This window comes from Giraffa tippelskirchi, chromosome 10, assembly GCF_054371585.1.
Source record: "Giraffa tippelskirchi isolate mGirTip1 chromosome 10, T2T-mGirTip1v1.2.pri, whole genome shotgun sequence".
Lineage (NCBI taxonomy): Eukaryota > Metazoa > Chordata > Mammalia > Artiodactyla > Giraffidae > Giraffa > Giraffa tippelskirchi.
In genome coordinates this window covers 17,334,440-17,356,183 of record NC_137284.1, presented here as the reverse complement: position 1 = coordinate 17,356,183, position 21,744 = coordinate 17,334,440, and the positions used below count along the sequence as shown (strand labels likewise).

General features: G+C 44.6%; 1 protein-coding gene and 1 long non-coding RNA gene across 8 annotated transcripts in view; one reads left to right on the top strand and one right to left on the bottom strand.

Moving 5' to 3' along the window:
- The first annotated feature begins 3,150 nt into the window (after positions 1–3,150).
- Positions 3,151–9,470, top strand: LOC145524299 (uncharacterized). Its single transcript, XR_014067386.1, has 3 exons — positions 3,151–3,311; positions 5,964–6,915; positions 7,276–9,470. It is a non-coding gene; the product is annotated as an uncharacterized LOC145524299 (long non-coding RNA).
- A 5,433-nt stretch (positions 9,471–14,903) lies between these two features.
- ETS1 (ETS proto-oncogene 1, transcription factor) overlaps positions 14,904–21,744 on the bottom strand; it is a 138,469-nt gene continuing 131,628 nt past the window's right edge. For all 7 annotated transcript variants that reach the window (XM_081536318.1, XM_081536317.1, XM_081536321.1 and 4 more), the window contains 2 exons: positions 17,794–17,912; positions 14,904–16,285 (listed from right to left, as the gene is read on the bottom strand). In XM_081536318.1, the coding sequence (XP_081392444.1) occupies positions 16,070–16,285; positions 17,794–17,912 (335 nt within the window). In that variant the 3' untranslated portion in view covers positions 14,904–16,069. The remainder of the gene's footprint in view (positions 16,286–17,793; positions 17,913–21,744) is intronic.

Sequence of the window (21,744 nt, the reverse complement as noted above, 5' to 3'; positions counted from 1 at the left end):
GGGAGGCCTGGCGTGCTGCAGTTCATGGGGTTGCAAAGAGTCGGACACGACTAAGCGACTGAACTGAATTGAACTGAACTTACAGTTTACCAGCTGACTTTTTTATTTATTCCATCCATCTTTTGTTCTCTTTCCCCTTCTTTATGCTCTCTTTTGAGTTAATTGCATATCTTTTTATTTTTCCATTTTATCTCTTTTGTTGTATTATTTTAATGGTTGATTTAGGTTCACAAGCTATGCCTTTGATTTATCCCAATTGTCATTCAAGTAATATTATACCACTTTACATATATTAAAAGACTTTTCCAACAATATACTTCCATTATCTGCCTACTGAATTTTAACTACTGTTATCACACAGTTTATTTCTACATGTGTAATAAGCCTCATATTACACTGCTCTTTTGCTTGCTTTAAACAATAAATTTTCTTTCAAATAAACTTAAATAATAAGAAAAAAACATATTTTCCATGTCTCCACATAGTTACCATTTCTAGGATCTTAATTCCATTGTGAGATCCAGATTTCCACCTGGTGTTATTTTCTTTCTGCTTGAGGAATATTCTTTACAATTTCTTGTAGTGCAGTTCTGTTGGTAATGAAAATCCTTCAATATTTTATATCTGAAAAAGTCTTTGCTTTGCCTTTGCTTTTTAAAGATGTGTTCACTAAGTATAGAATTCTAGATTGATTGATTTCTTTTCTTTCAGTACAGTAAAGATGTTATATACTATATTATTGCTTACATTGCTTTTGATGAGAAATATGCTATTATTCCTGCAGTTGTCCTTTTTTTTTGTAATGTGTCTTTCTTTTCTAATTAATTTTAAGGTTTCTTTGGTATCACTGGTTGTAAACAATTTGATCCTGATGTGCTTTACAGTATTTTTTTTTTCAATTTTCATGTGCTTAGAGTTTGTTGGGCTTCTGTGTCTTACAGCTGTGCATTGATAGTTTTAATCAAACTTGGAACAATTTCAGTCATTAATCCTTCTTTAAAAAATGTATTTTTTAATCATACTTCCTGGCCATTTGGAGACTCTGGTTACATGTTTAAACAGACACTTAGATTTGTCCCACAGCTCACTAACAGTCTGCTCATTTTCTTTTCAGTCTTTCTTTTCTATATGCTTAGTTTGACATAGTTTCTATTGCTATGACTTTAAGTTCATCATTTTTTCCTTCTTCAGTGTTAAGCGTGTCATTAATACCATCCAGTGTATCTTTCATCTCATACATTATAGTCTTCATCTCAAGAAGCTTAACTTGGGTCATTTTTAAAATATGTTTCATATCTCTATGTATCATGTTCCCATAGCTCTTTGAACATGTGAAATCATTACTCTCTTTAATATCTTTGTGTAATAATTCTAATATCTGTGTCATTCCTGGGAAATATTCAACTGATTTTTTTCCTCATTTGGGGTCATATTTTCTTATGTTTTTGAATGCCTGGTAATTTTTTATTGGATCCCAGACATTGTGGATTTGCTGGGTATTTTTGTATTTCTAAAAATATTCTTGAGCTAAATGACTTGGAAATAGTTTGACCCTTTTGAGTCTTACTTTTCAGCTTTATTAGGCAGAAGTACAACAGTATTTAGTCAAGGGCTAATTTTGTTCCAGGACTGATGCAAAACCTTTCTCAATACTCCACCCAATGCCACATGAATTATGAAGTTCAAGAACTGGCAAAACTAACTTATGGTAATAGAAACTAGAATAGTGAACACCTACAGGGTATAGAGACGGGATGTGCTACTTTTACAAATTTGTCAAAGGGACAATTAAGATCTGTGCCCATCACTGTATATAAATTTTTCATAAATAAAAAAGCATGCTTAGTATCAAATGCATGTGCATATGTACAAATTCTGAGAGAATATACATCAAAATTTCAATAGTGAAGACAATGAGGTGTTTTTAAGTTATCTTCTGAGTATTTTTCAGTTATCTAAATTTTCAATAAATATAGTACCTTTTTAGAAAATGTAAAATTAATATTAAAAAAGAATGAAAGTATTTTGGGGGAATTCTCTACCTTACAGAATGAATGAAGGAAAGGAAACTAATGCTTACTGAGCATTTGCTATATATCAGGTCTCTTAAAAGTCACTTGATTACATTATTCCATTTGATTGATATAGTAACTCTATCATGTGCTAAGTTGCTTCAATCATGTCTGACTCTTTGTGACCCTATGGACTGCAGCCTCACAGGCTCCTCTATCCATGGGATTCTCCAGGCAAGAATACTTGAGTGGGTTGCCATGCCCTCCTCCAGGGAATCTTCCTGACTCAGGAATCAAACCCAAGTCTCTTACATCTCCTGAATTGGCAGGCAGTTTCTTTAAGTTGATATTATCCAATTTGCAAAAGAAGAAATGGTGCTGCAGAAAGGTTGTCTTGTGTCAAATGTCCCCCAACTTGATCTTAAGTCTGCCTACTTCTGAAGTCCTTGTTTTGAACTTAAGAGAATTAAGCTGCTGAGGTGGATTTTTTGAAATTCAGAAAGTAAAGAGTACTAAGAAGGATAGAAAAGTCCCAGAAGTTTATCACTGACTGCAGGCTTGGGAGCTGACACAGTAGACTCTAGAAGTTCCCTCTTAAAAAGACAAAGCAAATTTTTCATGAAGGGAAAGTTACAAATCAAGTACAGTTCATCTGAAACTCAAGAAAGTCTGGCCTGATAAAGAAAAAGAAGTGGGTGTCTCAGGGAAAATCCATGAGCTCCAGACCCTGGGTGGCAAGCAGAAGGAGAGGGAAGGAAGGAGTTCTTCCTTACAACCTATGGGCAGCTTAGTAGGACAAAGGCAGCTTTGCCCCCAGATGAAGTACCCCACCTCAGAGGCTCATGACTGTCAGGTTACAGGAAGAGGTGTATTCTCTGTATCAGCTGCCTCCTGCCCAAGCAAGCCTGACTCACAGGTTGGTCACCTGTCTGGAATGGATGGCTGGGAGAGCTCACCGCTGAGGTCACCCAGAGAGCAATGGACCAGAACAGCTTCTGTGTCGACCGCTCAGGTCACACCAGCTCCCTCCACCTTTGGTTGGAGGCTGTTTCTGTGTGAAGTGAATCTCTTCCAATGTCTACATCACACTTGGAACGCTGGCCTTGAACCACCTCATTTGCTCTTTGTTGCATCACCCAGTTTAGGACTGTGAATGAAACATTCACAGATCATTCTCTGAGACTTTGAAATGGAGTCTCCGACTCCTTGTAAAGTTCTCCCAGGTTCAATGACAATGGGATGGAAGATCTGGGACTCAGACTTGAGCCTGAAGCTCTTTGAGAATGGAGAGTCTGAGGGGTAAGGGGCATCCATGTGTTCATGTTGGTCAGTGTTCTCTCAAAGCTGGCATTTGGCTTTAATGTGCTCATCCAAATCCTCGTTTGAGAAACAGTTATGGGTAGAGAGGAAGATGGCGGCTCTCACACTTTGATGGCTCTACCATCCTTCATCTTGCATCCTCATATGCAAAATGGGAGCTGAGGAAATGAACCAGAAGGATTGAGCCTCACTCCCAACCCTACCCCCACACCCTGCTGCTTCTGTAACACAGCTGGGTGGTGCCTGATCCTCTGCCAAAGGCCAGGGGCCCAGGCTGGGTGGGGGTTTCCCATTTCCATGGCTCACTCACTTCTGAGATCTGTGGCTGAGCTGCATCATGGGGGGCTAATTACTGCCAATTGGAGCACTGTTGAGCTCTACTTTCTGATGTAGAAAAATAGTCTGCTGGGAACTCGACTAAAACCAACAGAGGACCATTTATTGCACACTTGTTAGGAAGCCACCAGGAAGGGCCTCCCCAGGCTGGTTTTTAAACACAGACACACTCAAATCTTCTCTCCTCTTACAGCCAAGAACAGCCAGTCATGTATTGAAAACCGCAGGCTCACTGTCTCAGTCACAAGGAAATGTTCCCTGAGGGTCAAAGTGGGATTCTGGAGAGTGAACTCCATTCCATTATGAACTCTCTGATCTTCCCCAGCTCTAGTAGAAGCAAGAGAAAGACCAAGAAAAGGAGAAGCATCCCTGAGTGCTTCCTGTATGCTAAGTGCTTCTGAGGGAGAGGCAGTGGGCTTCCCAGGTGGCTCTAGTGGTAAAGAATCCACCTGCCAATGCAGGAGACATAAGACCTGAGTTTGATCCTTGGGTTGGGAAGATCCCCTGGAGAAGGGAATGGCTACCCGCACCAGTATTCTCTTGCCTGGGAAATCCCATGGACAGAGGAGCCTGTCGGGCTACAGTCCAGGGGGTCCAAAAAGACCCAGAAACTACTGAGAGACACGTGCACAGAAACTTGTGTAATTAATATAAATTATTATATTGATCTTCAAAATGGACCTGCGAGATGACTGGCATTATTGTGATTTTGTGGAAACTGAGACTCAAAGAAACTGAGTAGTTTATTGAGTGATGGAGTCAGAATTTAAACCCTGATTTTAACTGATTGCAAATGAGCTTTCTCCATCATAAGCAGAAAAATTGCCAGCTCACAGAAAATACTCCTTTACAGCCGTCATCTCAAAAATTTTCTGACCCTATACCCCCATCACCAAAGATTCTTTGAGCAGCACTTCCAGTATATGCATATTTATTTATGGATTAGATGCACTAGCTAATGTCTATTAGTACTGATTGATAATAATATGAGTGCCCAGGCACTGTTTATTAACGACAATGGATTTACATCTATATTTAATATAGTGTTGATAATTTGGAAAAATTTTTTGCCAGATATAATTAAATTATTGTCTTAACCTCAGCATATGACTGACAAATAATTTGTTCCAGGAGTTAACGACATAATCTCACTTTTATTTTTTTTTTTTTGTCTTCATGTGCCTGAACTGTTCCTATCATCTATAATCCAGTTTCATTGCAGGAAACATTTTAAGCCACTTGTCTCTTTTGTGAGGGCTGTTTGATTAAAATTAGATATTCTGGGTTGTAAATCTGCTCACTGGGTACATGTAAACCTTAAAACATTGTAATTTTCTGGAAGCAAAACGAGAAAGAAGGGTAGTGGTGTAGACCCCCTTCTGTATTGCATGATCCATGCTTGGCCTACAGTGTTTTTTAAAAAATATTTATTTGTTTATTTGGCTGCATCGAGTCTTAGGTTCTGCCTGAAGGATCTTTGTTGCCTCACGTGGGATCTTTTGTTGCAGGGCACCAACCCTCTAATTGTGGTGTGCAGGCTTAGTTGCTCCATGGCATGCGGGATCTTAGTTCTGTGACCAGGGATTGAACCCCAGTCCCCTGAGTTGCCAGGTGCATTCTTAACCACTGGACCACCAGGGAAGTCCCCTTATAGTGCTTTGAGTATATGCACGGGAGCCGAAGAAGGCTGACCAGAAGCACTGAGATGGATAAGGGTATTCCATAGTAACAAAATTGTGTCTCCTATTTTTAGAGTGAAAATAAATGGGAGTCAAAGTCCTACCATAGTCCATGTCTTACTCTGTGTGATTCGCAGAGTATGCACGTCCCCCCGTGAGACTCCTGCTTGAGAAGAAGTAGACAGGATAGTCCTAAGTTGGGCCCCGCTGAAGGCTGAGGGCCTGGAGGAGAGAAGCTGCCCGTGAAGAACTGGGGGGCACGGGCGGTGGGGGAACAAGAAAGCACCCACTCTGGAGCAGCAGAGTCAGTGCTCAGTCACTGGTGGGAGCAAAGCTCCAGGGCTTGAAGTTCACACCAGGCATAGATTTGGGACCAAACCTGGAAGACCCCATCCTGGGAAGGCCACGTGGGCCCTGGTAGCCTGGAGTTTAAACTGCATCCTTTCAGAAGCCTCTCTGGTGAACTTGACTCCTGGGACAAATGGAGACATTCTCTGCAGCTCAGAGATCCTTTAAGGTTTGTTTTCCGAGATGGAAAACAAAGGCATTTCAGCCCTTCCACAGATAAAAATAACTCGCCGTTGATTTTGAAATCCCTTCCATTTGTCTCCCACAGACCGGCCTGTACAATGGCACTTTGTGAGCAAGAGAGCCCTGTGCAGGGGCTGCCAGCCTGGGGCCCTCCGCTGCCAACGGGAGGGCTCAGAGCCGGCCCAGCGTTGCTGTTGGACGTCATTCAGGGGCCCCTACTCGACGGGGGGAGCCCAGAGAGGAAAACAAACAGAGCGAGGAGTAGTGGAAAACGCTGAGTCCTGGAGCTGGCCGGAACAGCGTCCGCCTTTCCAAGCCTGGAGCCAGCGCTCTGCCCACCTGCAGCTGTGGCAGCGAGCTGGCCGTGCCAGGCAAGGGGCCTTGGCACCAGAACCTTCCCTCCCGAGGCCTGGGAGGGCGGAGCAGACACTCTGGACTCTGCAGACAGGCCCTTTAGAGCCCTTACACGGAACGCCCAAGACTTCTCCTTGTCCCACAAATCCAGGGGGAAAAAAGGGTTCTCCCAAGAGGGAGAGAAAAGCTTTCTTGAGCTGTAGCTTCTCATTTATTACTAGCTCTCGTGGCTCAGTGGTAAATAATCTGCCTGCCAAGCAGGACACTCGGGTTCAATCCCTGGAGAAGGAGATGGCAACCCACTCCAGTATTCTTGCCTGGAGAATTCCATGGACAGAGGAGCCTGGCAGGCTACAGTCCATGGGGTCACAAAAGAGTTGGACACGACTTAGCAACTAAACAAACAAAAAACCCTTACATATCACTTACTATGTGTCAAGTTTCAAGATATACTAGACAGCAAACACTACATCAATCCTGTAAGGTTATTTCATGGATGAAGAAATTGAGACACAGAGAGGTTAATTAACTTGCCCAAAGTCACACAGCCCCAAAGTGGCATCAGAGTCCATACTCTTAAATGTCACACTGCCTTTCGTCTCCAGTCTATGATATTTCCCCTCTAGATATGTAAGATAAGAGAGACAGAGAGAAGAAATTCAGATGGAGAATAAAGGAAACAGGTGAGAAAAAGAGGAAGAGTCACAAAGAACTGGGATAATAGAGAGATTTAAAAAAACCAAAAAAAAGCAGGAGGCTGTCAATCTCAGAGGAGAGGTGTGTGAGATTAAGATTTAAAGATGGCAAGAAGTGCTGGCTGGGGAAGGGAAGCTGTTACAGAGCTGATCGAACAGATACCAGCTCTTTCCTCTGCCCCAAACAGGGTCCTGGGAATAATGCTAAGTGATGCTCAGCAAGTGGGGCTGAGACAGCTCCCGGGGGGCTTGGGGGGTGGGGAGGTGGGTGATTGAGGAGAAGGGGGAGGCCAGAGAAGGGCTGCTGGAGCAGAGGAAATAACACCTCCTCTTTCTTTTCAATTACAGCCTGGGGTGGAGGCTGGTGTCCAGGGCTCCATGGAGACTGCCATGATGAGAGGAGACAGCCTATGTCAGTCACACAGGGAGACCTGTCATATTCATCTGAAAGCTGAACAGCTCTTGTTCTCAGCCAGAAGAGAGGGTAGGAAGGAGAGAAGGAAAGGGGTTAGGGAGGGAGGGAAGAGATGGACTATTTCTCACCATGCTGGAGGGACAAGCCCTCAACCTTCCCTGAATACATAGGTATGGCCTGAGAATCAGCAAAGCTAAAACCTGTCACCTCTGTCACCAGTTAGCTATGTGACCTCACACAAGTCACCTATACGATGAAGGAAACAGACTTTATCTCTAAGGTTCTTTCCAGACCTAACATCCATGCCCTGGGGACATGGTGACTGAGCACAAGGACTGTAATAGTCATCCTTGGGCGCCACCCAAACCCCAGAGCTCACACCATGGCCCTACTCCCCCGCCCCCATCCACACCAACCAACCACCCGGTCCTGGGAATTTCATCTCCGAAGTACCTTGCTGATCCACTCATGGCTGACTCTCTGGAAGGCTTCTCTCCCAAACAAATGAGACTGTTTTCCGGCTGGTCTCTCTGACCCCATCCTTGTCCCCTCTGATTCGTTCTTGCTCTACAGCCTCAATAATCTTTCTGAGCACAGATCGAGTCAAGTGACTTAGCCTTGGGAAGATCCTCGGGGCCCCACCTTACTCTCACCTGTCCCACAAGGCCCTGAGCCATCTCCTCTCTGTTCTCCCATCCTCATCCTGTGCTCTGGGGTCACAGAACCACTTTCAGACTCTGTTGGTCCATACACCTTCTCACTTCTAGACCTGAATGTCTTTCCCGCTCCACCTAGCTAATTGCCACTCCCCTTTAGGATATAAATTCTTCCAGGTTCAGTGTTTCTCCTGATCTCAAAGCACCCCATTATTCCACTGGATAGGAATTCTTCCAGTTACTTGTCTACAACCCGTCATTCCCTAAAAGCAGAGCAAAGGGAAAATTGCATCTATATTTCCCTTCTGGTTTCCCTAATACTGGGTCCACTGAGACCTACATAGCAGTGGTTCAATGAATGTCTTTTACCTGAATAAATTTGGGGGGTAGTGTCATCGTGTAGGGTACCTTCCAGCTAGAACATCCTATAATCCCATGAACTGTGATCTACAAGACCCTGTGTTCTTAGTTTCTGAAAACCAGGAGATAAAAGCCTTCTGCCACCCCAGAACCCAACCTGAACATCCACACTGAGCAGACTGTTGGAATCCATTAGAACTAATAGAAATTGTATCTGTGTTTGCTTAGTCACTCAGTCGTGTCCTACTCTTTGCGACCCCATGGACTGTAGCCCACCAGGTTCCTCTGTCCATGAGGATTCTCTAGGTAAGAATGCTGGAGTGGGTTGCCATGCCCTCCTCCAAGGGATCTTCCCAACCCAGGGATTGAACCTGGGTCTCCAGCTTGCGGGGAGATTCTTTACCGTCTGAGCCACCAGGGAGTCAACTGGGGTCAACTTTAAACTAGGATGTGTTACCTGGAAAATGGATGAGAGTCAAACAGAGTAGAGGAAGGGGACTGGGGCTGGGAGAAAAGGGCATAAGAGTCATGATTAAATTTCAGGATTTGCCTGTAGAAAAGTTAAAGGCAGCCTGCTCCTGCCAGGGCAGTGTCTTGGGCTGACAATGTGGAATGGGCAGGGAGAAGGTGGCTGTCTCTTGACCACTGTAGGTCCCATAAGTGGCTGCTGACAACCTCCTTGTTTCTCCGCGTGCTGTCACATGGAGGGACCAGAGCTGACCTGACATCACAGCTCTGAAAGATGCTATGGCTGAGAGCCCATTACAACCCGGATGGCAGGAGAGATGAGATGCAGGACTAGGTTTGGGGATTGCCCAGCAGGTGGTGAGAGCTGGCCACTGCTGAGCCCCCAGGGCTGCTCCAGGCAGAGGGTCATCACTGTCATCACCTTGGGCGTCAGCACATTGAGGTACACCAGGCAATCAAATGAAACCAGCTTTCCCAGGATAGAAATATTTTCCAGGACAATGGAAAAAAAAGAAAAAAAAGAAAGGGTCTGGGACATTCAGTAAAGCAGGAAATGGCACTGACCAAGAGGCAGAGAGGCCAGAGCCACCCTCCGCAGCTAATTTGGAGTTCTCAATTCCCAATAAATGTTTTATTTTCCCTTCCATTTCAAGCCTTTTAACGTTTTCACTGGTCAATCAACAGCTGCTTTTATCAGACTTCCTTAAACCCCTGCCTTATTGCAAGAGGAGCCTTAAAAAGACCTTTTCTCTTCTGATACTCATTGTTCTTTGGGGAGGATTCTCCTAACTGGGAGGAATCTCAAGGACCAGAAGACAATCTGCGGTATGCTGAGCAGTAAACCCATTAAAGGGCACAGGCCAGTCCTTGAAGGGTCAAGAAGCCCTGCATCTGAGCTACAGAAAGGTTTCTGTACAACTGGCATTTTCACCACAAACCACGGCCCAGAGAAGGGCTGGGGAGAAGCGGGGCTTGGAAAGGGTGTGGGACTGGAAAAGCTTCCTTACTGAAAGAAGACTGTCCTTGTCCCTGTTGGGTGTATGAAGCATCTCTCTTAGTAACCAGGGCTGTGGTTCCCAGGGTGGGTGAGCCATCAGCAGCAGCATCAAAAGGGACCTTTCAGAGTTCCTGGGTGGCAACATGGCTTCACAGAAAGAACAAGGGCTTAGAAGCAGCTGGTTCTGATGAACTCGATGACCTCTTGTGCTCTCTTCCACGGTAGGTTTCCAGAATAACGTTAAGTTTCACGCCAAGAACACATGGGAGGTGGAGAGATGGTCACAGGGCTGGCAAACTCAAATTCTACAGGGACGAGGCAGGAATGTAATGTGGGGCTGAGCCACTGGAGACAAGACAGGAGATTCATGTGCATCTTGGAGGGGCAGCCTACACTCAGCCAGTTCACGGGGGTTTGCTCTGCAGGATTCCGAGACAATCCCATGGTCTTACTGCCAGACACTTGAGCTGCAGCGGTGAGTGCTGACACTGTCAAGGACACACTGAGCACCTCTGTGCTATAAACCCAGCCCACAGACAACCTGTGTGTCTTCTGCAGTCTCCACTGCCTGGCTCGTTTCACTCACAACCCTCTTCCTTCTTTAGGTTAAAAGCTACACTTAATTATTCGTTTATTTTTGGCATGGGTGCTGTAGGTTGCTCCAAGATCATAGCAGTGTGGGGCTAGACTAGCCTTGGGCAATTACTCTATCTTACAACTGCCCAAAGCCTGTCAAAACCTGTAGATGTCTGACCATCAGCTTCATTTTTTTAAGTTTTTCATATATGGTTTAAGTTATCTTTATTAAAAAAGCAAACAAAACATTTGTAAAGAATGTGAAAAGAAGATAAGAAATGAAAACGCATTGCAACCCAGAGACTGCCGTGTTAAACACTGTTACAGGTGGCTCTTGCTGTATAATATCCACTCTAACACTGGGAAGTTTAAAAGAATCATTTAAACTCACTATATGCCTGCCAGCCAGCTTGGGATGAAATGATCTGGGCTGAAGCAGGCTGAGTTTGATTCCAAACTCAGGACGGTGGGTTAAATGGATGGTGCTCCTCTTGTTCTCACTGGAACAGGGGGAAAAATTGAGGCACGATCTTCTCATTGCATGGGCAGAGAGGTGCAAGAGAGCACACTGCTATCAGGCAAGCACAATTCAAGTCTTTGCTTGCATTATTTCTTCTAACAACTCATAGGTCAAAGTTAATCATATGGCCAGTTCTAAAATCAACATGACAGTGAAATAAATATACTACGTCTATAGTGGGAAGGGTAGGAGAAGTAAAAATACCAGGTGTTTTTGAATGATTCCTTTTTTCCCTGCACCACCTTCTATTCTATCCAGATCCAGTTACCCCAAGTCTGGAGGGAGTTTTAGAGATACCGTCTCTCCTCCATCACCTCAGCTTCTATATGGTGGTCTCAGCAGGATCATCGAGATGACCAAAGCTTACGTGTCTGAGAATTCCCCAGCCAAACACTAGCTCTTAGTTTGAGCAACAGAGGTCTAAGCTGATTCATTCAAGTGTATCTGGTATCTTTTAACCTAGCCAGCATGAAATAACATACTCTGTAGGAATAACAGCATCTTGACAGTGATGGAAAGCTCTCTGACCAGATCCCTGACTGAGACGAAGTCCTTGTCTCTATATTCTGTGGATTCAGGAGGAGAAGAACTCAGATGTGGCCTCAGGTTGGCTCTGGAGTTGTGGTTTTGCCCAGGTTGGCAGATGAAGACTAAAAAATATAAGGACCTCTAGCTATCTCACCACGGTCCCCCAGTGAGTGATGATGGCTTAACTGGGAGGTAGACCTGGAGCCCTCCTCTCAGCCACTCGGGCTCCCTGACCACTGGACCACACAGTCAGTGTTTAATGTGCACTCAGGAAACCTCAAGCTCCAGGCTGGAAGAAACCGATTTTCCAAAAACAGAGCTCTCTTTGTGACCAATTCAGCAAAAATTCTCTTTCCAGCTGTGAGTCGGGATTCATGTTGTGAATGCTGGTGTTAATTAAAAACATCCACCTTCTACAGTTCTAACAAGAGAAAAGGCACCATGCAGCATGTGTTCCTAACCCTTCTCCCCAAAGCACCTATAAATACGATTGTATTTATGACTGCTAAGGGCTTGGATGTTACCATTTCCCATTTTCAGCGCCCCTCAAAAGAGCTGGGGCCAAGATGGATGCGATGGGTCTGAATTGGCACAGGACAAAATGAGTGTAAGAAGGAGGGAGAAGAGAGCTGTTTCCGAGCATGGACCAGAGATGTTCAATGTCCTGTATTAATATCAGGAACTTTACCTAGCTGAAATCAAATGTTTATCTGTTGAGTCATTAAAATGTTTCTTCATGTGCCTCTTAGTCCTCAGACACAATCAAAATGTGGTATGATGAGGCGGGGACATTCCACAAAGGATGACTCCCTCTTCAGTAACTGGGATGTCCGATGACACTTCCCCATATTCCTATGTTAGTCCTCACTTTATTAGGAAATCTTTATCTGAAATGGTGCAGAGCTAGTGAGATCAGATGAAGTTGCATTCCTTCCGGTGCTTGTCTCTGGTTGGCTAATTTGTCCTGCTTTCACACATGAACCAGACAGGAAAGAATGGAGCCAAACCCACATCGTTATGAATGAATTTCTTTGCTTTTAATCTCACACAGTTTAAAATACAATATGAAATCAGGCTACAGTATATAAAAAATTCTCCAGCAAAATGATGTGCCAGCATCAGCTACTAAAATAAACGAACAAAAAACTCCCCCATAAGAAATTCTTTTTGCATTTAAAAAAAAACACATAGACACTTACATCGCTACATCTCTAAGCTACCTCAGTTCTGATTTTTTAAAAAGCACCTGCTTTTCCTTTTTTTTTTCATCTTGCTTTTAAATTTTCAGCTCTTAAAAAATATAAATTATATGAAAATACAAGTTGGAAAATAGTCAAACACAATATAACATCTTTTTCACCCCTATACTTCTCAGCTTAAAAAAAAAAGTATTCTAAAAAAAAGTTCAATAACTGAGGCAGTATTCCTGATAGAGATAAATTTCATTTTAATATATATATTTTATATATGTATATGTATACATATATTTAGGTTCCTCGAAACTTCTTTGGAATGTAGATAAGAGTTCAACCCATTTATATAGACCCCAACAGAGAAAGCAGCATGCACAGCATGACTAGGATAGAGAAGGTGTCGTTTTCACCATGAAGATTAGGCAGGTTAATGCTCTAAAACCCAGAGTGTTCAGCTCCAAAGTGAGGAAAAGCATATCTGATCTCTGAATGTTACTTCCAATCTCCATAGCCACAAAACCAGGGCTCTGTGTAGGGAAGTCCCTCCCCTGAATGCGAAAGGGAACCAAAGTGACTCTGAACCCTACAGCCCAAACCAACATGGGTTAACAGATGCATCTCCAGGAAAACAGAGTTTCACCCAACTCAACCAGATTTGCCCATCCTTCCTCTGAAGTTAACATGTGTTTTTATTTTTTTAAAGCAGAAATCCAACAATTCTGCTCCATTTCCAGTGTATAAACCACCCACCACTCTTCCTGGGATGGTCTCTGGACAGAAGGAGGGAAAAAAAAGCATCTGGCCAGATTGACAAAGCTGTTTGAACTAACACGCTATCTACAAATACTGAAAACGGTGGACCAAGAGAGGGCAGGCTCGGGGAGTGGAGTGCATCTTAGCAAACAAGCGGCTGAAGAGCATGAGGAGGCACTTGTTTACGTCTTCTCTGCTAGGGAATTATGGCAGGAGTCAGACATACACAGGGAGGGGGTCTCAGCATCAATTTAAAAGGAAAGGGCTGTTGAGCTGAGAAAGTGATATGCCTGGTGGCAAAGAAGCAAGGACCAAAGTTTGGCCTTGGTTCTACTCTCACTCATCACTGAAATGTGGAAAGACATCACGAGAAAGCCCCAGCATTCTCTCAGCTGCAGTTCTGCACGTCTGCAAACACACACAGAGACACACACACTCACACACACACACATCTTTGCCAGTGCCCAACAAAGATCACATAATCTAAGAGAAAACGATGTAGTCCAAACAGTTCCGCCTAACACTCCCTGAGCAGCTCCTAAAATATGTTGAGAGCTTCATTAAGGCACCTGCGTCCGGAAGAAGATCACAATACACAGCTGGGCGAAATGCTGCCTCTGCTTTCCAAGCGGATGCTCCGATTTCTCGGTATGAGGAAGCGCGTGAATCACAGAGTTAAGTTCCTGATAATCCGGGGTCTGCAAGAAGACCTGGGAGAAAACAATCCACTTTCTTGAAGCTATGCTAGAAGGTAGTTAGTAGACTTCCAGTTTCTCAGCTGGAGCCCATCAAGGGCCAACCCCAAGAAGCCCGTCCTGAAGGTTTCTTCCCCTCCCTAGCTGAAAGCCATCCTCGTCACCCTCCTTTTCAATCCGCCACCTGTCGAGTCGAGGAAGAGGGGATTCTAATTGTATTAGGCACTTTTCCTTAGTAGTCAGATGTTGGTCCCCTCTCCCCAAACTCCATTTTCAGATGACCGTTTACAATGGCCTTGGTTGATGATGTTTGTAGGTCAACTCTGGGAGAAGTAAAAGTAGATTTGAGTCTCATGGACCACCTTATTGCTACACCCAAGCTCCTTTCCTTATAGTTCCTATGCCATCAAGCTTCTTTCCTTTGCAATTACCAACCTTCCCTTACCCTGCACCAGGATAACAGATCCAAGCACGGGGCCCTCATAGCATCTGCTCTGTGCACCTTGCCTGCCCACCCAGTCTCACCTGACACCCGACTCAGCTGCCTTAAACCCTTCAAAGGAAAGCCTTGCACTTTTCCCAAAGACAGCTGAGCCGCATTTTATTCCTAGGCTCCCTCAGTTTCCATGGCTTCTAAAACCCAGGACATCTAAATGGCTTTATCAGACACTCTCCAACTCATGACACGTCTGCGGCTACTCTTTAACTCACCCATCAGAAAGCTGTACATTTCCTTCTACTGAACAACAGAGTGGGGAAAAGTGATAAATGTGGGATGCTGGGAAAATAAGACACAAAGGACAAAGTACAGAGTGTTAGTTGGGAAGGACATGCATTCAGGACTTATTTCCTAAGACCTGAGGGGTAATGCCCATGCATACAGATTTTATTCCAAGTCATGTATGTTATAAGTCTAAAAAACCAGTAGAGAACCAGGTCAATCTTCTCCCTTCACTCCCTCTTTCATAAGACTTCTACAGTGCTCCTACATTTACTATTGTCCAAAGCAGGGCTGCAAAATACATTCAGTTCAAAGACTTAATGCTTCTTAGCTCAATGTTAAGTCCAAACTCTGAGAATACACTCATGACAAATAGGTAGAGGGGTGTGATCATAATTTTTAAAAATTACAGGAGAAATTCACAAGCACAGTTCCCTTGTACCCAAATTAGCATCATTTTTTTCCTTCGCACATCAGTCACATGAACTTGGGATCCCCAAATCTCAGTGATGGCACTTTGTCTTTCCAGTGGGGTCTATATAAACAGTTTCCTTTCACTGTTGTCAGAATCCTCAGTCGGCAAATAAAAACAAAATTGCATGATACCGCAAGACTGAGACCACCTTAGAGCTTAAGACGATTTTTAAGGAAAAAAAAAATACTGGCACAAAATTTAATAGAATAAATTTTAACACAAAAACAGTTTCAGCCCCTCCCCACTGAAGTCCATCTTTGTTTCGCAAGTAGAACAAAAAGGTCAATAGTCCGCGATTTTTTAGTGCACCCCCAAACAAAAGGCTTTATCCTACCTCCCTCTTTTTTGCCCTCCCAGACCTAAAGACAAAAGGAAATTAATTGCCTTTCATTAGTTTCAAGACTCCTGGTGCACCAATTTCTTTTGCTAATAGGTCCATAACTCAAGACATATTTTTTTTCTCGTGGATGATTTTTTTTTTTTAAATGCTGGACATGTTAGTCTCTTCCTCCCTTAAGCCAGATTCTTCAAGCTTCTAAGAAGGCCCTTGTCTCCTGAAAATCCGCTCCAGAATTTCTTGTCCCACCCACCCCACCAGTCCTGGCTCTCCTCCAACGGCGCACAATGGATTATAGCTGCAGCTCACTTAGCTCCCACCCCTGAATGTAAAAAAAATGAGTTCTGGAAAATTAAAAATAGAATAACAATTAAAAAATTAAGAGTCCGACCGACATGGTTGTTCTCTGAAATGTCTCAGCAGGGTTTCCCCGGCCCCTTGGCGCCCATCACTCGTCGGCGTCGGGCTTGACATCCAGCATGGCATGGAGCTCCTCGGGCGTGTACCCCAGCAGGCTTTGCAGGTCACACACAAAACGGTACACATAGCGTTTACCCGCTGTCTTGTGGATGATGTTTTTGTCATAATAGTAGCGAAGGCCACGGCTCAGTTTCTCATAATTCATCTTAGGCTTGTTTTTCCTTTTTCCCCATCTCCTGGCCACCTGAAATTTAATTTTTAAAAAAGAAGAGGGGTGAACACCTCTAGAATAAGCCAAAGATACATGTTAATATGCCTGCACTCACTGGTGATGACCCATGATGTTCAAAAGATGGCTAGAGATTCATCGACAAAGAAGTTACTTTTCTGAATTCCAAGTTTTGAGGGCTAGACTACGTTGGCAGTGAAGCTGATTCTTTTAAGTTGATGAAAACACAGTGACCCTGAACTTCTCTGGAGTGGAGTTAAAGCATTTGATATTTTAAAAAGTCATTTTTTATAGAAGACATTATAGAGTCTCCTCTTACCCTGTATCGAAAGCATGAAATCTGATGTGAGGGACGAAGGACTGAGTTACAGTCACACCTGTCTTTCATCAACAGGAAGTATCTTTTGTTTTTTTTCGAGGCACAGGGCTTCTCACTTCAGCTGGAGCAGAGGGCCTGTCTCTCTCTTCTTCACTGCTCTGCATCCTTCAAATTTGGGCGTGTCACAGAGCAACGACTCACTATTTGTTTTTTTGTTTTTGTTTTCTTACTGATGTATAATTGATTTACAATGTTGTGTTAGTTTCAGGTGTATAGCAAAGTGATTCACTTCTACATACATATATTTTCAGATCTTTTCCCCTTATAGATTATCACAGAATATTGACTAGAGTTCCCTGTGCTATACTGTAGGTCCTTGCTAGTTTTCAACTCTTTGTGACCCCGTGGACTATACACATCCATGGAATTCTCCAGGCCAGAATACTGGAGTGGGTAGCCTATCCTTTCTCCAGTGGATCTTCCTGGCCCAGTGATCGAACCGGGGTCTCCTGCATTGCAGGTGGATTCTTTACCAACTGAGCTACCAGGGAAGCCCATGGGCAATGTGTATATGTTCATCTCAGACTCAGTGTATTCCTCCTCCCCTCACTGTTTGTTGATGAAAAAACAAAATAATGAGCAAATAGCACCAAACTTTGAAGGCCTCTCAAATTGTCCAACGCCTTCCATATTCACAGAGCCTCAAGGCCAAGAAGGGAACAAAGTCAGAGAAGGCAACTTAGGTTTTTGTTGCTTAGTTGCTAAGTTGTTTCCAACTCTTTTTGCAACCCCATGGACTGCAGCCCACCAGCATTTTCTAGGCAAGAATATAGGAGTGGGTTGCCATTTCCTCCTCCAGGGTATCTTCCCAACCCAGAGACTGAACTTGAGTATCTTGCACTGGCAGGTGTGTTCTTAACCACTGAGCCACCAGGGAAGCCCAATTTGTGTTTACAAAAGGCCTAAGATGTGACAGGCATTGTAGGCATGTCCTATCCATTAGGCTGAAAAATGAACGAGCAACGTAGGTCTTTTCTCTGTTTTCCAAATGATGTAACTCAGGCTCAGAGGAGGTCCCCCAAGTAGCAGGTGGCAGAGCTGGGATTCAAACCCTAGGAAACACCATCAAGCCCCATACAACCCATCCCCAGAGCTCTCTCTCATCCTCCCTCGATACAACACTCTCAAGTCACTCCCTCCTTACCTCATCTGGGTCAGAAAGCTTGAATTCCCAGCCATCTCCTGTCCAGCTGATGAAAGACTGACAGGACTTATCCGTGAGTAATTCCAGAAGAAACTGCCACAGCTGGATCGGTCCGCTGCCTGGAGATACAAGCCACAGTGAATCAGATGCGCCACATGCTCAGCAGCGAATCCCGTTAAAGGGTGCTCCCGGCGCCTCCCCTCCCAGCCCATCAGCCAGGGGAAAACGAGGAATACCCAGGGCACAAGAGTTGCAGGAGCTGGTGGAACAGACCGGAACGGTGAAGAATTCCCACCAAAACCGCCTTTAGGATGGAGTATCAATTGCCTTATTTAGATCGATTTAAAAGTCAGTCCATTTTTTATGGCTAAGCAAACTCTAGAAAGAAAATCCTGGATTGCTCCTTTGAGATATTCTAAGGCAACATGGTCTGTTTGGCCTTCAAAAACAAAGTCATTACTTTTGCCATACGAAGTACTCAAGATATGAACCTAGGAGTGTCTTTGCCAGCTCTAAGCAGAAGTCAAAGCCCATAAGCAAAGCCTACAGTAAGGACCCTTTGGTCTCTGGTTTTCGAGGGAGAAGAATCACTACCTTAGGGTGATCTAACAACGGAAGAGAAGTTAGATGTTCTCTTGGTCATAATATTCCTCTCTACCACAATCCAGCCCCCCAAGATGCCTACAGGCAAGCATCCAAACTAAGAAAGGGAGGAATTAACTTGCCAGCTATGAAATCCTCAAAGGCCAGGTTAGCACTGTCTCAGATATTCACCATGGTTCAGTAGACTCTAATTCACACACACACACACACACACACACAATTCTCTTGTCTTAGTCATCAACACTGCCAACATCTTAGTTCTGGAAGGCCTGACATACTCTGAATGTCAGTTTATCTTATACTAAAAGAGTTTGTGCTGCATAGATTTCCTTCTAGGATAGTCTTCTATTCAGAAATGAAAATGATGCCAGAGCTTCCTATTTATGAGTGTAGGTAGAGAGACAGATAGGGGCTCAAAAGTCCACATCGCTTGTTACACGTCTACACTGTGTAGACATGTAGGCCTTGTTAACGCCATCTCAGAAACAATCTGGACACAGTGCAGCTGGAGAGATCCAGTCCGTGTAGACAAATAAAGGCTGGCATGCTCTGACTCACACAAGAAAACTCGAGTTTGTTAGGCTCTAATCCTTAACCTGAGTTTCAAAAGTATCTGACCCTAAGTAAACTGAGATGCAGTAGGAAACAAGCTTTGCCTTGCCTCTCGATCTAATAAAGAAATACCCTTCATGATCTAGAAGGGCAATCTCTTGTCATGTCTTAGACACATGCACAAGACATGTTCACATTCACCATTTGCCTTGTTCCTAAAACCCACTCCCCAATCTCCTTATAGGCATGGCACACTGGGCTGACTGCCTCCATTCTATCGGTGCAGAATAAGGTGCTCAGAAAAAATGACGTGACACTGGTCTAGGCACAGTCAGAAAACGGTGGATCAATCCCCAGACCTTGACTGCAGGCCCCAGGGTAACCTTGATGGACGCCCACAAGCAAACAGCGGCTGGTGTGCGTCACCACTGGTGGGACACCCCAAGGAAGCCTTGGCTACAGTAACAGCATCCCAACGGTCCCTCCTCAGCCCAGCCCAAGCTCGGCGAGGAAAATGAAATCTCTCTACCTCACCCTTCTATGATGCACCCCAAGTACTTTAAAATGATCTTGCAAGAATTACCTTACACATATTCTAGAATGAAATAATTCAGCCAATGCCTGCAAAGTCTATTAACATTTGAAGAAACAGTCCGAGGAACGACACTGGTAAAGCCTTACCCACTTCTCTGTTTCTACCCCTATGAAAAAAAAACATTTTCTAGACAGCTCAGACACATTTGCAGTTTCCTTGGCAGCCGAGCAGTCACCAGCTACCACCCTCTGCCAGGAGGAATGTCCTGTCATGACTTCCTATGAGGTATCCATTGAGAAGCCAGCTGGATGGGCAGGAGGAAGAAACCAAATTTCTATTAAGAAATGCTATGGAATTCTTGGTGGAAAATAATAAGAAAAAAGCAGCTACAATAGCCCTTGTGACATAATAGATATCTGAAGAAGTGTAGAATAGATACCCACTGAACCACTGAAATGAGACATGAGAGGAAAAACCAACTATCCCAAAATTATGTAAATAAGCCAGGGAGTTCATGGTCCTCTCTTGGGTCAAGACCACAGACCACAGACATGGTGGAGGGAGGTCTGCTTTCAGACACCTGGTAAAGGACAATAGGAACAGGTGCTAGGATTTATTGTGCACATACTATGTACCATAGTAATATGTCATGCTTTAGAGCAACTATTGGGTTTGCCAAAATGTTCACTCGGGTTTTTCTGTAACATAGTATGGAAAAACCTGAATGATCTTTTTGACCAACCCAATATTTATCCTTCTCAATAACTCCATGAGTACATACTATCATTATCACATTTGTTTCTCCCACTGTACAGCAGAGAAAACTGACCCACTGTGTGTCTTGTCCAAGGTTGTGCAGGTCAGAAGTGGTATGGCTAGAACTCAGGCAGCCTGACCCCCTGAATCTCCATCTCAACACTCCATAGCCCCCAAGCAAGTCCAACCCAGAGCTGGCATCTAACCTGCCCGCTGGCTGCAATGATCCTGGGGATAAAAGGACCTTGCTTTTGAAAAACATCTCTTCTCCGTGGCTCACAGCAAGCAGCCCAGGACACTGGATGGCCAGTGGTTCCCCTGTCAGTCTGACCACTGGGGACCTTGATGTCCCCTACACAGGTGACACTTCCAGCTCCATCTGAACCCCTCATGGTCACCATTAGGCCATGTAATTTCATTATTTCTCACCCCCACTAGTTGTCTTCAAACCTCTCTCATATGGGGTGTGTGTGTGTGTGTGTGTGTGTGTGTGTGTGTGTGTGTGCGCGTGCTCAGTCGTGTCCAACTCTTTGCGACTCCATGAAGGCTCCTCTGTCCATGGGATTTTTCAGGCAAGAGTACTGGAGTGGGTGGCCATTTCCTTCTCCAGGGGATCTTCCTGGCCCAGGGATCGAACCTGAGTCTCCTGCATCTCCTGCATTGGCAGGTGGATTTTTCACTGCTGAGCCATGGGGTATGCCCCTCTTTTATACTACTTGTCTTAAAATCCCTTTAGGTATAAGGGGTCTAATTATACCAGGTTGAGGAAAGAGGAATAATCATGGGGATTCTTTTCCCCGGGAAGTTGTGGTCAATGGCAGGGAGAAGCAAGCACATCCGGATTCCCGGGGAGGGGGTCCAAGAGCCACTTCTGGCCCCCACCCTTCAGATGTGTAGCCATGGAGTGGCAACGGGGCTTGGATTAGCGTCACAGGGACCAGCTCACAAGGAAGGGACGTCAGACAGAACGATTCCCGCTGCTCCTGCTGCCACTTCAGAGCCGCACCCTGTTGTCCACGTATATCTCATGCCTGGGGTCTGTGGATGTGGCCCGGGGCGGGGTGAGTCCTTGCACGTGGGTGTTTTTTCCCCCTCCATGTGATTTGTCCTTTGTTCATACGGAACACAAAACTGAAATTCGGGAACTGGGAGCCCAAGTCCTAGGTGTGGTGCCTCTTTTTTTTCCTATTTACTGAAGGGAAGAGGGAGGGTAAATAGGAAAACCAGATGCTGAGAGAAAGGACAGGGCGCAGGATGGGGAGGCAGGGAGGGACGTGTCTGCGAAGTCATAGCAGCAGTGATGTCAGCACAAGTTTCCTCCCCTTATTCTTGAGGAGAGATCCCGCCAGCCCCAGGCCAACGGCACGCACGGCGCTCCCGGGGCATTCTGGAAGCCGCTGCTAACCTTTCAGAAAGCCCGCAATGTGACCCCGAATAAAAGGGATCCATGATGCCTCTCAGAAATTCCTCTCTTGTATATTTCTGCTGACACCCCAACCCTGTTT